The sequence below is a fragment of the Abramis brama genome (genome assembly GCF_963993115.1).
Source record: "Abramis brama genome assembly, chromosome: 10".
In the NCBI taxonomy this organism is placed as follows: domain Eukaryota; kingdom Metazoa; phylum Chordata; class Actinopteri; order Cypriniformes; family Leuciscidae; genus Abramis; species Abramis brama.
In genome coordinates this window covers 32539469-32556149 of record NC_139972.1, presented here as the reverse complement: position 1 = coordinate 32556149, position 16681 = coordinate 32539469, and the positions used below count along the sequence as shown (strand labels likewise).

The 16681-nt window shown below is 42.0% G+C and overlaps 2 protein-coding genes across 3 annotated transcripts in view; both read right to left on the bottom strand.

Moving 5' to 3' along the window:
• Window positions 1-1436, bottom strand: part of maml2 (mastermind like transcriptional coactivator 2) — a 70542-nt gene extending 69106 nt beyond the window's left edge. Inside the window, exon 1 of the mRNA XM_084125892.1 lies at window positions 1135-1436. The gene's annotated coding sequence lies outside the window, so the exon portion shown is untranslated. The remainder of the gene's footprint in view (window positions 1-1134) is intronic.
• A 7522-nt stretch (window positions 1437-8958) lies between these two features.
• The window catches only part of LOC311091595 (NACHT, LRR and PYD domains-containing protein 3-like), a 34466-nt gene continuing 26743 nt past the window's right edge, over window positions 8959-16681 (bottom strand). For both annotated transcript variants that reach the window (XM_084127581.1, XM_084127582.1), the window contains one exon: window positions 8959-10784. In XM_084127581.1, the coding sequence (XP_083983707.1) occupies window positions 10607-10784 (178 nt within the window). In that variant the 3' untranslated portion in view covers window positions 8959-10606. The remainder of the gene's footprint in view (window positions 10785-16681) is intronic.

Sequence of the window (16681 nt, the reverse complement as noted above, 5' to 3'; positions counted from 1 at the left end):
ATAGGGCTCTAAGACACTCTTCTCCGCTCCTCAAAGACATAAAATTTTAGCCTTTATATAAAGTGTTTCTTCAGTGTGCTGTAAATTCAAATGATGAGTTATTTACCCTTGAATTGCAAACAAGCAAAGACGCTCCAAAATGCATGTGGCACTTTGTGGTGCAGGTATGACCTGCTTTGAGATATTCCTATGGGGTTTTAATTACTATAATGTTGGATTTTTTCGATTTATTTGTAAAATAAAGGCAGTGGTAAACATAACGTTTTAAAATAATTAGAAAAGTCAGCTTCTGGTGTGAGTGTGCACAGTGTAATTGACTTTTTTGAGTTTTAGCATTAGAGTGTTTAATAAAAAAATTAAAAATATTATTTCTCAATGTTAAAAATGGCAATGTTAACGTTTTTAAAATAACATAATGTAACGTCCCAATGCTTGTGCTTGATTTAAGTTCCAACAATTAAGTTCCAGAGAGAAAACGTTACAGTGCAACGAGGTTTGAACTGTTAACATTATGTAAACATTAGTAACCTAATGAAGAACTTATTAGGAAGTGTTGAGATTTTTGTTAAAGAGAACATTTTAAAAAATAAAACGATTTTAAAAAGTTTTTACAAGTGAAGTTTTCAGGTAAGCTGGTTATGCCGTGTTAATTTGTTACACGGTTGATAACGTTTGCGCTGTGTTGTTCTTTTAACCTTACGTAAATACGTCGACGTTCAAAAATGAAATGTTTGGGAAACGTGTAGAAAACACATTTGTTATCTGGGTATACAAACTCAATGGAAGTAAGCTACTCGAAACAAGGCTACTAACGTTTCTACTTATTACTGATGTCACACAGACAACAAAACCTAACAAAGTGCATATGAAAATCAAACGTGACTTCAGGATCCACACTTTTTTTTTTTTAGAGTGTCTGCAGTATATCGCAACATTATTAAAACACTATGCATTATTACTTTCCAGTGCACGGGGGTGTCTTGCAGCTTGCCAGGGTGCCAAAATCGCAGCGTGCGCTCATTCAACTCTATGCAAGGTGTACCAAATCCACAATGTGCAGTCAGAAGGCTTTTACACAGTCTTGCACCAAGCAATAAACCCAATCAAGCTAATGCATGCGGATATCGGTCATACCTGAACGCACATATGGCGATAACCAAGGGTCCCGTGTCAGTGGACAAATAATACACGCAATTATAATCCATTTACTTGACGATAGAAATCCGCAAACTTCGGGGGAGTTCAGGAGGTGTACAGGCACTTTCCATCATTGTCATCTTTAACGCGGTTTACGGTTCCTTATGGTGATTCCCAAACAAACTGAAAAAAACTGGAGTCGCGGCGCGTTCTCCGCGCAGTGGATTGTCAGCAGTCCGAGCGCGTACGGGGTTAGTCCGGAGAGGCTGGCTTACCGCAGCTGACTACAGACTCTCATTGTATAAGCAGATCCCTCATGCTGTACAGAAATCCTGCGATTGGTGAGCTGTCATTTTGCATGCTCTAGTGGTGCCAGCAGTGAACTACATGAAATGCATTGAATGCACTGACTGCGAGCCACAGCCTGAACCAATACTAGTGGAAGAGGTTCTATTATATTAATGAACTACTTACTATAGGGTTAGGGTAGGAGTAGGGTTTGGTTTAGGTTTAGTTGCATGCAATTATGGAATTACATAATACAACTGTTACATACAACTGTTATTTCTAGTACATGTAACATATGTAACAAGTACACTGTAAAATAAAGTGTTACTGGGTTTGGTTTAGGGATAGTTGCACAATATACATGTAAGATAAGATAGACTTTATTGTCCCAAAGGAAATTGGTCACATACAGTACAGTGTCTGCTGATTAAATACAAGTAACATACGTAAAATAAAATCTTTTAAAAAAAAATGGAAAATGACTGTCAGCTACGGCTGCCAAACAAAAACCGTAAAAATAAAGTAAAATATCCTAATTTAAATAAAGTGCAAAAAACTTTTACAGAAAATTTCCTTAAATGTTTTACAGAAAATCACTGTTATTTTACAACTATTTCATGAATTATTAGAATCAAAAGCTTCAATGTAAAAAAACACACAAAAAAAACATTAAAAAATGGTCAAATGACTGTAAGCAATGGCTGCCATACAAAAAACGTAAATTGCAAAAGACTTTTACAGAAATCTTCATTAGACTTTTTTTAAACAGAAACAGTTATTTCACATATATTTCCTGATTTTTTTTTTTTTTACAAACACACTCACTGTAAAAAGTTAATCTCTTGCAGTTAAAGCTACAATATGTCATTTTTTTTGTCACGGACGCGGAGCTCTCGGCATCTCGAAAACGTCACGCTGATATTGATCCTCGGTTTAGTCCTCCTTTTGTCCCAAAGTCTGCTTGCCATGGTCAATAATGTTTGAACAAAACAACAACAGCGTGAGCGCGGCGCTAGACGTAACGCAGTTGTCGCCATGGTTACTATGGCAGTACTAGCGGAAACCAGGGATAACGCAGATATTACGTCTTTGACAGGCGACAAGTGGGACAGGGCGACAGGGACGAGCCATTATTTAAATTGGAATTTCTCTGAAATTAAAAATCTTTGGGAACTTTTGGGATATTGTAAGTACACATTTGCAGGAAATATATCACACTGTGCAAGTGATTTGTGGATATTTAATTGTAGCTTTAACTAATTGCATGATTTACTGTGACTATACTGTACGTCACTACATCAGCAACTACACAGTTACTGTCTGTTAAATAAAGCAACATGCAATATAACATCAGAGTTTCTCTGTTCATCCTGGACTGAAGCACAGGCTCTACTCTTCAGCACAATGGTGACACATAAAACAGACCATACAGAAACACTTTAAACCCCAACAGAACATTAAACACTAACAGATCTCTCAAGATCTCACCATCTTCACTTATTACAATCCAGATATTATTATTTTATTTTTTTTCATACTAACATTCTTATTTAGAATTAACAGAGGTTTAGAAGTTGATGTTTTATTGAAAATAATGAAGTTTGATGTCACCATTTTGGTGATCGGTGTTTGCTTTAGTTGGGCTTTTGACCCTAACATTAGTTTTTCTGTGGCTGCTTTACCCGTGTGTCTCAGATACATATTTGTTATGATAGCTATCAGAAACTCAGATCAGATGATGTTGGTCACTTTTTAGTGATGATAGTCATCATGTAGTGGCCTGATTACCACCTAAAGTGTAATATCTGATTAGGTCGTTAAATATTAGTTGTTAATTTTGCATGCCAATACTGCTGCTGAAAATCCTGCAGTGCTGTGATACTCTGAAAGATTTTATGAAGTCATTATACAGAAGATGTTTTGACAGGATCATATAGACTCACACAGACGTCAAGAATCAGCGTATGAATCACATCTATGGTGACAATAAAAAAAGAAATTCAGATCAACTCTGAATTAGTGATGGGCAATTGAAGCTTTGGTGAGGCACTGAACCACTTAGAAGAAGTTTTGAAAATGGGTTCATTACTCGAAGCTTCAGTAACAGCGACCTCGCCTGGTGAAGTGCCAAGGCTGCATCTAAATTATCCCGGCTAGATAGTGAACAGGAGACTTTTAAGACGAGTGAAATAAATCTAGCGCACACATTTCCACGTGATTTTTACGTACCAAAGCAACCTTCGGAGCAGTGGTTCAAATTGAATTGTAGTTAATGGTTTGAAGCACGTATCAAAGTTCTGTGTCAGACTGCCATCACTAGCCACAATATCATAAGGGTCATGTGAAAAATTGTGACACTAATTATACTCTATATATACAAATAAATTCTCTCTATATGCATTATGTATACTAATATATTCAGAGATTTGACTCAAATTCATATCAGTGAATCAGGCCACCACTAACATCACCATAAAGTGTCCAACATCATCTGATGACATTTTCTCCTGCATTTATTGCTATAACAAATGTGTATCAAAAACACAGTTAAAGCAGCCAGGGTAAAACTAATGTTAAAAACTCAAGGGTCATGAGCCCAACTAAAGCAGACACTGATCTCAATCATGGTGACATCACATTTCTGTTTAAGTTTTGTGCACTTTATTTAAATTAGCATATTTTACGTTAATTTTAAGGTTTTTGTTTAGCAGCCGTAGCAATTTTTGTTTAGCAATTTTTTTTTACAATGAAGGTATATGATCGTGATAATTCAGGAAATACCTGTAAAATAGCAGTGTTTTTCAGTTTATTTAATTAAGGAAGGTTTACTTTAATGTTACAGTTTTTTTTTTTTTTTGGGGGGGGGGGGGGGCTGCCAGTCATTCGACCGTTTTATCATTTAACTGTTTTATTACTGTTTAATTACATACATTTTTATGTAATTTAAGAAAAAAAATACTGTATAAAAAATAAATTTTTATTTTACAGATATTATTTGTAATTCTACAGAGTTTTGAGTACAATTTAAAATGAAATAAAATGAACGTAAAAAAAAAATCAGTTATTTTCTGTAAAAAAAATGTTTTTTTGTTTTTTTTACAGTGAATCTACATAAGAACATACAGTATACCCAAATATGCATACCATACCTCCCCTTATACACCCCTATGCATATACATGTTTTTTGTATCGTATATCGGCATTTCGTCCAGTCGGATCTGGCGTTTTGGGAGCCTGAAACCGCTATTGTTTGAAACCGGGTCCCAGAGTGGATTAATCTGAAAACGACACCCTTGCATTTTCGTGTGTACAGCCAAAGCAGGCAATCCGTATATTTTGTGAATCGATGTCATCACCCAGTGTATAGACCCTAGTCAGACACCGCTACATAACAGCAACAACAACTGCGGACTATGCTTGTGTTCGTGCTGCAGAAGCTACTGAGCCTCTTTTCTTTATTTATTTAATATTTACTTGAATTTATTTTTATTTTATTTCTTATTCTATGATGCTTGTCTGTTGTCTGATTAAGACACTTTTTATATTTTGTACCAGGCCATTTATGGTTGTTTATATTGTTCAATTCTTGGTAAAAAAAAGAAAAAAAAGAAGAAGAAGTAGAAGAAGCTATTGAGCCTATTATTGTATGTGGGTTATGCGCATGCTCCAAGTCCTCTTCTCCATTTTTAGTGCATCTCTGTGGCAGAATTACAGCGCCACATACTGAAAACATCAAATTGACAAATTTTCTAGTAAATGTTTAATTGACTAAAAATCTCACAGTCGGTCAAATATTGTGTTTCACTTTATGAAGACCTGTTTCGTGACCGAATCATTTGAACCGATTCTTTTAAATCAACTGGTTCACAATAAATAGCATTCATTTGTGAATTCGACTGATCTAGAAGATTAACTTGCAGTAGCTAACAACTGTGTCTTTGTAGGCAGTGTAAAAGTGATTCAATGATACGGCCATAGCGCCTTAACAAAAAACAACTGAATATGTCTTAGATTCTCAGATTAAGTGTGCTCTAGACTGAGCTCAACCTCATCTCTATCTTATCTCTGTGGCATTAGACACCTCTCTTTTACAGTTTTGTAACTTGATTGATGACATTCGCTTATCAATCCATGCACTACTCTGACCAACACCAACTACGTCCACATTTATCATGTATGCCTATTGAAGACGAATGAGCCAATCAGTGTAAGCAATCTGCAGGCTGCAGCCAGGTGTACTTTTCTTCAGCTGACCCTCTGTGGTTCCGTGTTTTGGTTATTAGAAGCTGCATAATTTAACCTCATAGCAGCTGAAAGTCCATAATCCAAAACAGTACATACTTTGGGTTAGAACTTTGCTTTTATTGTTTTTGATTAGTCGTTTAAACAGCAATGAGCTGTTTAAAACATAATGACTGTAAATGTTAGGAAAACTAGAAGCTACCTGAACCTGTAAATTACAAAATACTTTACACTAGTTTGCATTTTGGTCTTTCTCTAAACGATAGTCACACTTTAAAAATTACAACCATATAGGGCCTACCAGAATATTCTATTAAATACTAAATCATCTTTAATGTTATTCCTGATTACCTTCATATAGCTCAGAAAGCAATCAAATACTATTTATTGTGGTGTTGTTGCTATGGTGTTCTAGGTTGGCGCAAGTTATATGATGTCATAGGGCGACAATGAAGTACCAGTAAGTAGAATGTATGTACTGTATAATGTTGCCTAAAGAAAGTAAAGAAACACATTTATACAGTTTGAATCCAGAGTCATTATTCAAAAGACATGCCATGGTGTCAGAAGTGCTGTAGTTTGATGTGTTACCTGCTTTAGTTTGCTCACAAAGCCCGGATACGTTGGGAAGAATGTGTGGTGGTGTGGTGAAAAGAGAGCAAGCTGCGCTGAGAAGTGTGACAGGCTCTTTCGATAGAGTGTACAAAGGAAAGCGTAACATCGGGAGACCCCAAAAAGAAAATTGTCCTAAACAAAAATCACACATGGCACACTCCAATAGCAACCAGTGCCATAAGTGTGGTAGCTCCCCAGCACACGCAAAGCATGACTGTCCAGCAAATTACGTAAAATGTCACTACAAGCGGGTGTGCACATCATCAAAAATCGCAGCATCACAGGAACTGGCGAACCATGGATGGTGGACTTTAGACACAAACATGTGCCGTTTAAGATTGATACCGGTCCGGATGTCACTGTCATTCCAGTAGATGTGTTTGAGGAGATTTTTATCAAAGACTTACCTGCCCTCAAGGATGCAACAAGGCCGTTTCTGGGTCCCGGGCAAGGCCCCTTAGATGTTGTTGGAGTTACTAATCTGCTGTTGAAGAGAGGTGAAAAACAGTCTCCACACTGCACTTCTGGGCAGACTGGCTATTGCAAAGCTCGAGCTTGTGGCACAATTAGATAACACTGATATGGAAACACTAAAGATTAATTATCCAAAGTTTTGCAGAGGTCTGGGAGAAGTACGACAGCCATATGTTAAACGGGGGCTTCTCCATTCTCTCTTAAAACCCCAAGACGAATCCCGTTATCTTTAATGAACAAGGTTAAAGAGGAGCTGGGTCATATGGAGACATTGGGGGTCATTAGCAGGGTGGAGGAACCAACACACTGGTGTGCTGGCATGGTTGTAGTCCCAAAGAAGTCAGGTGCTGTTCGGATATGTGTACACCTCTCCAAGTTCAATGAGTCAGTTTGCAGGGGAAAATATATTTTGCCACCAGTTGAACAGACGGCCATTACTTCTTCAAACGGCTTCCTTTCGGAATAGCATCTGCCCCAGAACACTTCCAGAATAGAATGGCTACGGAGGTCACTTATGGGCTGGAAGGCACGGTGTGTCATATTGATGATGTTCTGGTATGGGGGAGAACAATGGAGGAGCATGACATTCGTCTGCATGCAGTTCTGAGGAAAATGCAAAAGGCAGGTATGACCCTTAATATCAAGATGTGCGAGTTGTTAGTCCTGACCCAATGAAAACAGCAGCCATCAGGGATATGACAAGAGTCCTCAAATGTGAATGCATTGCGAAATCGAATCGAAAAAGAACTGTTGGATTTGGGGCATTGAACAAGCCAATGCGTTCCAGGCTCTGAAAGACTTACTGACACCTCACCCCAGCCCATGGTCCGGTCTCGATTACACAGTGGACTATTCTCCCTGTCTCCAGCGTCTTCCATTCCTCTGTGTCTCCCTTAAGATCATCCTATGGACTCTAACCTACCTGCTCACTTTTTCACTGCACCATTTTTGTCAAACTCACTGTTCACCTTCCATCTTCCTCTCAAGTGTCTGCATTGCATAACAGAGACACTTCCACCTTCTTGTGCTTTTTTTCTTCCCTTTTTCCGTTTCCTTTTTATAATTCATGATGTTATGACTGTTGTGTGAATAATTTTGCTTATTAGTGTTTTACATGGTGGTGAGAATTGTGTTAACTAGTTGTGTAAAGTATTTGAGCAAATGCATTTAGTTATGTACATAAGTATATGTTTGGCTACTTTGTAGTTTGAGTATCAAAGATATTAGCAACTTTTATTTTCTACTTGACTACATTTTACAAGAGTACAAGTATGTACTCTTTACTTCAATACATTTTTGATGAGAAATGCAATTACTTTTACTTTTGCCTGGCACCTAACTTTTTCTGCAGCAGTTTATCTCTGTTACATAAGAAGAAATATTGCCATCTACAGGGCATTGAAGGTACTATCTTGTCTGCTTTGCTCTTACTCACCCAAACTTGTCATCAAGGCCACTTTACATGAATGCGAGTGCATTAGCAGGTAGTTGCTGAATCTCAGGTGTTTCATATAAGAGATGAGGACATGACTGCAGCTGGTGATGAGGCCGAAACCAGCTTGTCCAGTGCAAGTAGGTTTTGACTATTTAGTTTTAAGTAACACTATTTTATTTATCTGTTATATTGAAGAGACCTTTTGAAAGATATTGGTTTATGTATGCCCTTTTTGAGCACTTGAGCTTAACTGAGACTTGAGAGAGTCTGTAGACGTTTAAGAGGTTGTTGTGTCGACCTGGATTTATTGCAGTTTTTAGGTGTTCAGTTTTATTTAGATTTTAGAGAATAAACATGTGATTGCTCTCCTCACAGATCAGCTGTTTCTTGTTTTTTACTGGCATGTCTCTCAGACTTTTACTCAAGTTGTATTGGAATTGGTAACTTGTAACTTGTAATGGAGTAATTTTCACTGTAAGGTATCTGTACTTTTACTCAAGTATGGTTGTCAGGTATTTACACCTCTGGTGTTAACTGAGCTCAGGTTGTGATCGCACTGATGCAGGGACATTCTCTCCGAGGAGACAAGAGATGCAGAGCCTCCTCAAATACTTGGATAAGAAAATAATAATAATAAAAAAAAATCAAAGCAAATATTTAGAAATATGAGATTAAACTGTTTATGTAAGTGACACTGTCCACAGCGACATAAGCATTCTGGATCCACAAATCAACCTGACTAGTAAATAACTCACACACTTGGATATCACTGCTTTGTCATGTCTAAACAACTTTATTGGCAAGGAATTTTAAATGACATGAATCAACAATCTGTGAGTGGGGCGATTTAATTGAAGACTCAGCTTGGGGAAATTAAAAGGTAACACATCTCCATGTCTGAACTCTAGTACACAAATAAAATACACAAAATCTGAAAACTGTCACTGCATTCTTACAGTTAATATTTTGGAATAAATATAAGTATGCTAAAAAAATGAAACTGGAACATATGTACATTACATTTAAAAAAAATTGAATTTGCCTCTTCTTTTCACAAGAACCCCTCTGCATTGATGAAATTTGAAGTGACTTGCACCTTGTGATCAACACAAGAATAGTGTATAACTTTTTGAGATTTTACTCTATGTAACACAGACACACACACACACACACACACACACACACACACACACACACACACACACACATTGGGTTCACTGTTCCTACAGTGTATTCTGTTGACTGTAAATTCGCTGAAGTGCCTTCTTATTCGCCATTACCTAGTTCTGATGAGATTATACTGCCATCTAAAATTTACAAATTTACAAATTTACACCATAGATATTGGAAATACTGTTCATTAAGTCACATATTAGCAACATTAGTTTTACTACGGTAACACTTTAGAATATGGACAAAGCAAGTAGCTGTCTTTATGAATGGGTCACTGAATCATTGGCTCGCTTGATTATTTGAAAACCGCGGATTCATTCTGTAATGAAACGTTAATTTGGTGAGATTTTACATAGAAATAGTATTATTATTATTAACATTTCTACTGCACCGCACCCCGGCCTAGACCTGTACAGTTCTGCTGTGGCTTTGTTTGGAACTTTGCACATGTTGATTGTCTGAGAAATTCTATGGAATGGATTTAGATTACATTAAATTGGAACATTTCCATTTCACTGGTGAAATTGAGCTAAAACAGACAATATTGTTTTTAGAATTTAACAATATTAACTTCATGTTTATTGAACTGTTGTATAAAATCAATAACACATTTGCAATCATGCAAATATTCAGGAAAAAAAACATCACACTTGCATATGATATTGCTAAATTATATCAAAAACTAAAAGGCTTCCTCACGCAGTCAGTCGTTGCCTTGCATCATGTTCATAACTAAACTGCATGCAATGTAAGATGACATACAAGTCTGGGCTGGGACTGGGTGCATTAAAAGCATTAATCATTTTAAAGTGTTTTTTATTCCATAAAATGAATTGCACCAAATTAACACATTAACAAATGTAAACTAGGGGTGTGACAATAACACTAACCTCATGAGACGAGATGATAGATGATAGTGGGTTCAAGAGAACAAGACTATTAACATTATTTTTAACAAATCTTCAATGACGAAATATATGGCTTTGAGGAAAAATAGTATTTTATTCCACTAAAAGTAAAAAAAAAAAAATCATTTGCAGTAAAAGAACAATATAAGAACAGTATAATGCAAGCACTGTAAAAGGTTGTGCCACAAACTCTGTTGAATGTTGAAAGCAGATAGCTTTTCACTTCGATGAAAAATATCATCAGGTATTAATTGTGAGATCTCATGGCACAATATCTCGTCACACCCCTAATGTAAACAAACGAGAGCTTGTTGTAAAGTGTTTCCTTTACTACTCACCGCAGTGTCTCAAGTTTATAATCTGCATCATTCCTTATATCAGAGAGCAGCTTCATTCCTAAGTCTGTCAGTTTATTTTTGGCCAGATCCAGTTCTCTCAGATGTGAGGGGTTTGATTTCAACGCTGAAGCCAGAGCAGCACAACCATGATATGTGACACTGCAATCACTTAACCTGCAGAAAACAATGACACTCTCCTCAATTTTGTGTCCTTCTGTATGTAGAAAGCCATTTACTAAAATCTCTGTTAGGTATGAGAATAGCTGATATTCATCCAATCATGTTTATATTAACAGTAAAAAGAGAGAAAAATTAGAACCCTAATTTGAAATGAAGTTTCCAAATATATTGTTTCTAAAAATTTTGCTTTCTTACTCAACCCTCTACGTAAACTTTGACAATAGAATCACCATTGGCTAGTATTTTTTTTGGTTACTCGCCAGACTGATTATTTACATTTATATATATATATATATATATATATATATATATATATATATATATATATATATATATATATATATTAGTGCTGTCAAACGATTAAAATATTTAATCGCGATTAATCGCATTAATGTCATAGTTAACTCACGATTAATCGCAATTAATCACACATTTTTATCTATTCTAAATGTCTCTTGATTTCTTTTTGTCCCATTATTTTTTTTCTCATCTTAATGCTCTTATCTATGGAAGGCATTTTCTGCCAAATTTAAATAAATAAATTAAATGATTAAAATTAAAATTAAAACCAGATTAATGATTTCATTACAGAAAACTGTATGCAAAAAATGTGACAAAATTGAGAATGAAATTAAATGATTTCATGTTCACAGCATTATCCCTGTCAAATTGAAAAATAAAATGCAATTGGTGATTTCACATTTCATTTTCACTACAGAAAAAGGCAAGACTGCCAATATTAAAATGAAAAGCCAAACGTGAAAAATAAACTACAAATACAGTTTTTACAATGCTCTTTAGTAACGCTCACGCAATAATAGTGACACAATTCAAATACAAATGTAAATTTTCATTTTCATTTTCATTTCTCTTTTATTTCACAGTTTTTATTTTCGTTTTCATTTTCAAAGACAACCTGCATGCAAATTCTATGTTAATGAGTGGGTGTGGCTTATTCTAGTAAAGGCGCTGAGACACGCCTTCTGTAAAGCCAAGTCATCAGGTCCCGTGTGCATGAGTTGAATGTGTGAAACAAAATTATTTAAATGTGATTATATTGTAATCGAGACGACAAGATATGGCGAAATCTGTTAGTGAGCTTTTGCGGGAAGCTGCCGCAGCATTAGAACATGGAAACAACCAGCCTGACCATGTTAGTTATGATGTTAGACTCAGACTAGACCATAATCGACGATGAGGTTCATTCATGTATTAGGCTGTTTTGGAAATTCAACTATTTGGCTGTACAGACGTCTTAGTAACACAATTTCTACAACAATTATAGCCAGACATTAATACCCACTGGCTTTAACCGAGGACCTCGGCCAATGTTTCATATTCGCGTCGTGCCTAACAACACCCTTCAGCCGTGACTTATTCAGATACAGCACTAGCCTAGATACCGTCTACCCCCTTCGGGTGCGGTGGCCACGGCTGAGCCCGATCCTGAGTTGGCCGCTATGCTTGCCCGGGCGGCTGCGAATGTCGGGCTCGTGTGGAACCCTCCATCGTGTCCTGACCCTTCGCGGCTCGATGATTGGTGTATCGGGGCGGGTCGCGTTGGTCCTCAACGTCCCGCCCCAGTCCCATTCTTCCCGGAGGTGCATGAGGAGTTGACGAAGTCGTGGATGGCACCCCTGACTGCCAGACACAGACCGACTCATTCCTCTTCCCTCACCACCCTGAATGGTGGAGCGGTGAAGGGATACGAGGGAATCCCCCCAGTGGAGCGGCCGCTTCCACTTGGCGGGGTGCCCCTTCACTCCCCTCCCGCGCCTGTAGATTCTCTTCCGGTCTGACCGCGAAGGCCTACACGGCGTGTGGAGAAGCCGCTTCCGCCCTGCATGCCATGGCGTTGCTTCAGGTTCACCAGGCCAAAGCACTTCATGACATGCAGCAGGGTGGTCCCGACCCAGGGGTGCTGCAGGAGCTGCGTGTGGCGACGGACTTCGCCCTCCGGGCGACGAAAGTCACCGCACGTTCTCTGGGACGGGCGATGTCCACTTTGGTGTTCCAGGAGCGCCACCTTTGGCTTACCCTCGCGGATATGCGGGATTCAGAAAAAGCCAGATTTCTGAATGCCCCTGTATCCCGAGGGGGCCTTTTCGGCGACGCGGTGGGGGACTTCGCCCAAGAGTTCTCCACCGCCCAGAAGCAGTCTGAGGCGCTTCGGCATGTCCTGCCCAGAAGACGGACTGCTGCTGGTCCGTCTGCTGCGGCCGAGGAACCTCCGACTGCTCGTCGCCGAGGGCGCCCTCCTGCGGCTGCCTCCGCTCCTCCTCCTGGGCAGCAGTCCAACCCTAGGAGGCGGGGTTTGCACGCCGGCCTCCCAAGTTCAGGGGCATCCACTTCACCCGTGTGCGTCCAGCGGATGCTCCTGTCTTGCCGAAAGAGATCGACGCCCTGCTGGCGAAGGACGCGATCGAGCCGGTCCCTCCAGCCGATATGAGGTCAGGGTTTTACAGCCCTTACTTCATTGTACCCAAGAAAGGCGGTGGGTTACGGCCAATCCTGGACCTGCGAGTATTGAATCGGGCCCTGCACAAGCTCCCGTTCAAGATGCTCGTGCAGAAACGCATTTTCGAATGCATCCGTCCCCGGGATTGGTTTGCAGCGATCGACCTGAAGGACGCGTACTTTCATGTCTCGATTCTTCCCCGACACAGACCATTTCTTCGGTTTGCTTTCGAGGGTTGAGCATATCAGTACAAGGTCCTACCCTTCGGGCTGGCCCTGTCGCCCCGTGTCTTCACAAAAGTCGCGGAGGCGGCCATTGTTCCCATGAGAGAACAAGGCGTTCGCATTCTCAACTATCTCGACGACTGGCTCATTCTAGCTCACTCGCAAGATGTGTTGTGCGATCACAGGGACATGGTGCTCCGGCACCTCAGTCGGTTGGGGCTTCAGGTCAACTGGGACAAGAGCAAACTCTGCCCCGTGCAGAGGATCTCTTATCTCGGTATGGAACTGGACTCGGTCGCCCAGACTGCACGCCTCACAGAGGAGCGTGTCCAGTCAGTGCTCACCTGCCTCAAGTCCTTTCGAGGCAGGACAGCGGTTCCACTGAAACAATTTCAGAGGCTTCTGGGGCATATGGCAGCCGCAGCCGCAGTAACGCCGCTCAGCCTGTTACATATGAGACCGCTTCACGATCGAGTCCCGATGTGGGCGTGGCAGAGCGGTACGCTCCGGGTCAAAGTTACCCTGCGCTGTCACCAAACCTTCTTCCCATGGTCGGACTTTCACGTCAGCCTCCCCTTCTGGGAGAATGGTGACTCCATCCCCAGGTGGTCCAGCTGACTTGGCGAATCTTCGGAGCCGCACAGGTAGACCTGTTTGCCTCTCCGGACACGACCTATTGCCAGTGGTATTACTCCCTGACCGAAGGAACCCTCGGCACGGATGCCCTGGCACACAGCTGGCCCCGGGACCTACGCAAATATGCGTTTCCCCCAGTGAGCCTTCTTGCACAGACCCTGTGCAAGGTCAGGGAGGACGAAGAGCAGGTCCTTTTGGTGGCCCCGTATTGGCCAACCCGGACTTGGTTCCCAGAACTCATGCTCCTCGCGACAGCTCCTCCTTGGCCGATTCCTCTGAGGAAGGACCTCCTTTCTCAGAGACGGGGCACTCTATGGCGTCCAGACCTCTGGAAACTCCATGTCTGGTCCCTGGACGGGACGCGGAGGTTCTAGATGGCCTGCCACAGGCAGTGGTAGATAGCATCTCTTCAGCTAGAGCCCCCTCTACGAGGCGCCTCTACGCTTTGAAGTGGAACCTGTTCGTCGGCTGGTGTTCTTCTCACGGGGAGAACCCACGAACTTGCCCGATCAGAGCCGTGCTCTCCTTCCTACAACAGGGGTTGGAGCGAAGGCTGTCTCCCTCCACCCTCAAAGTGTATGTTGCCACAATAGCCGCACATCACGATGTAGTTGAAGGTAAGTCCGTGGGGAAGCACGACCTGGTCATCAGGTTCCTCAAGGGTGCTAGGAGGCTAAATCCACCTTGCGATTTGCACCCTGTACCCTCTTGGGACTTAACTTTAGTGCTTAGAGCGCTCCAAAGTCCTCCTTTTGAGCCTTTGCCGACAGTTGAGCTTAATGTCCTGTCCATTAAGACAGCGCTCCTGTTAGCATTGGCTTCCTTCAAGAGGGTAGGGGACCTGCAGGCATTTTCGGTCGACGAATCGTGCCTAGAGTTCGGGTCTGGCCTTTCTCATGTTATATTGAGACCCCGGCTCGGATATGTGCCCAAGGTTCCTACCACTCCCTTCGCGGACCAGGTAGTGAACCTGCAAGCGCTGCCCCAGGAGGAGGCAGACCCAGCCCTAGCTTTTCTCTGTCCCGTCCGGGCCCTCCGGGTTTATATAGACAGAACGCAAAGCTTCAGGACCTCAGATCAGCTCTTTGTTTGTTACGGAGGCCAGCAGAAGGGGAAGGCTGTCTCCAAGCAGAGGTTAGCCCACTAGCTAGTGGATGCTATCACCAGGGCTTATGAGAGCCCTGCCCTCCCAGGTTGCGGGCTCACTCCACTAGGAGTGTTGCCGCTTCTTGGGCTCTGGCACAAGGCGCCTCGCTAACAGACATTTGTAGAGCTGCGGGCTGGGCGACACCGAACACGTTCGCTAGGTTTTATAGCCTACGTGTGGAACCTGTTTCCTCCCGTGTACTCGCTACGACCAGTGGTGCGAAGGAATAGGTTGTGTCGGCTTGCTACGCCACTCCGTGCCTCGGCCGGATACGTGCGTCTTTTGCTCCGTTGGTTACCCGGCAAACGGCTAACCTCGTGAGTTCCTCCATCACCCCCTCGGTGCCAGGCGTTGCGGACCGCCCGGCACCAGGTCTGCTACCTTCAGTAAGGAGTTGCTAGCAGACTGGGTGCCTTTTCAAGTGGTCCCTGTGGCGACCCATGATTGCCACGTGCAGTTCAGACGTGTCTTCCCCTTGACAGACTCATTCTGTCGTTCCTGTTGAGTACGCTTCTCACTCCTCCGGACTGGGACTACCTTCAAGGACTGCCATATGTTTCACTACCCTACGTGGTTAGTACATGTGTGTATTGAGGGCCTTCCTCTAGGCTGCCTCAGCTTCCGCAGCGTTCCCCCCCTTTTATTATTTTCTTTGGGGACGGGCACGCTTTCCCAGTGTTATCCAATGTCCACTGATTAGGTCTTGCGGAACAGCAGTGTGATTTCCTAGCTAGCTCCCGCAAAATATTCTGGAAACTGCTGCAGGGTAGCTTAGCTGGAAGCTGGAAGGGGCCAGCACCATGGCATTTTGGTAGGGATCCCAATTCGTCAGGGGAACTCCCCCGACGAGGCGTCGGAGTTCCCTGCTGACGAAAGGGAACGTCTCGGTTACGTATGGTAACCCTCGTTCCCTGAGTCCAGGGAATGGAGACGCCTCGTCCCGTCGCCATGTTGCTGTACCTTCGCGGAGGGCTGGACACTGTTCGGCTCCTCAGCGAAAAGCGATGATGCAATGTTTACTTCCGGGCTTTATACCCGCGCTGGTAGGCGGGCCGCGGAATGCAAATTTTGCATGCCAATTCAATTTCTCTTTCATTGGCTCGTTGTTAACGCTCTCAAAGGCAATTGGCTCCCTAGCGTGATCCCAATTCGTCAGGGGAACTCCCCCGACGAGGCATCTCCGTTCCCTGGACTCAGGGAACGAGGGTTACCATACGTAACCGAGACGTTTCTCTTCCACTGACAGCTAGTGGGGGACCTGATGGGGGGTGCGCAACGGTGGATGTCACTTCAACATTACAGTGATTAGGGCACTCATAGTGTTTGTTGTTGCGGGGAATCCCTCTAGTTTGGGGGGCCCCTCTCACGGAGCAGTACTGGAGAGTGATAGCGCTGTCTCACTGTGGTGGTTTGTTTACAGTTGATA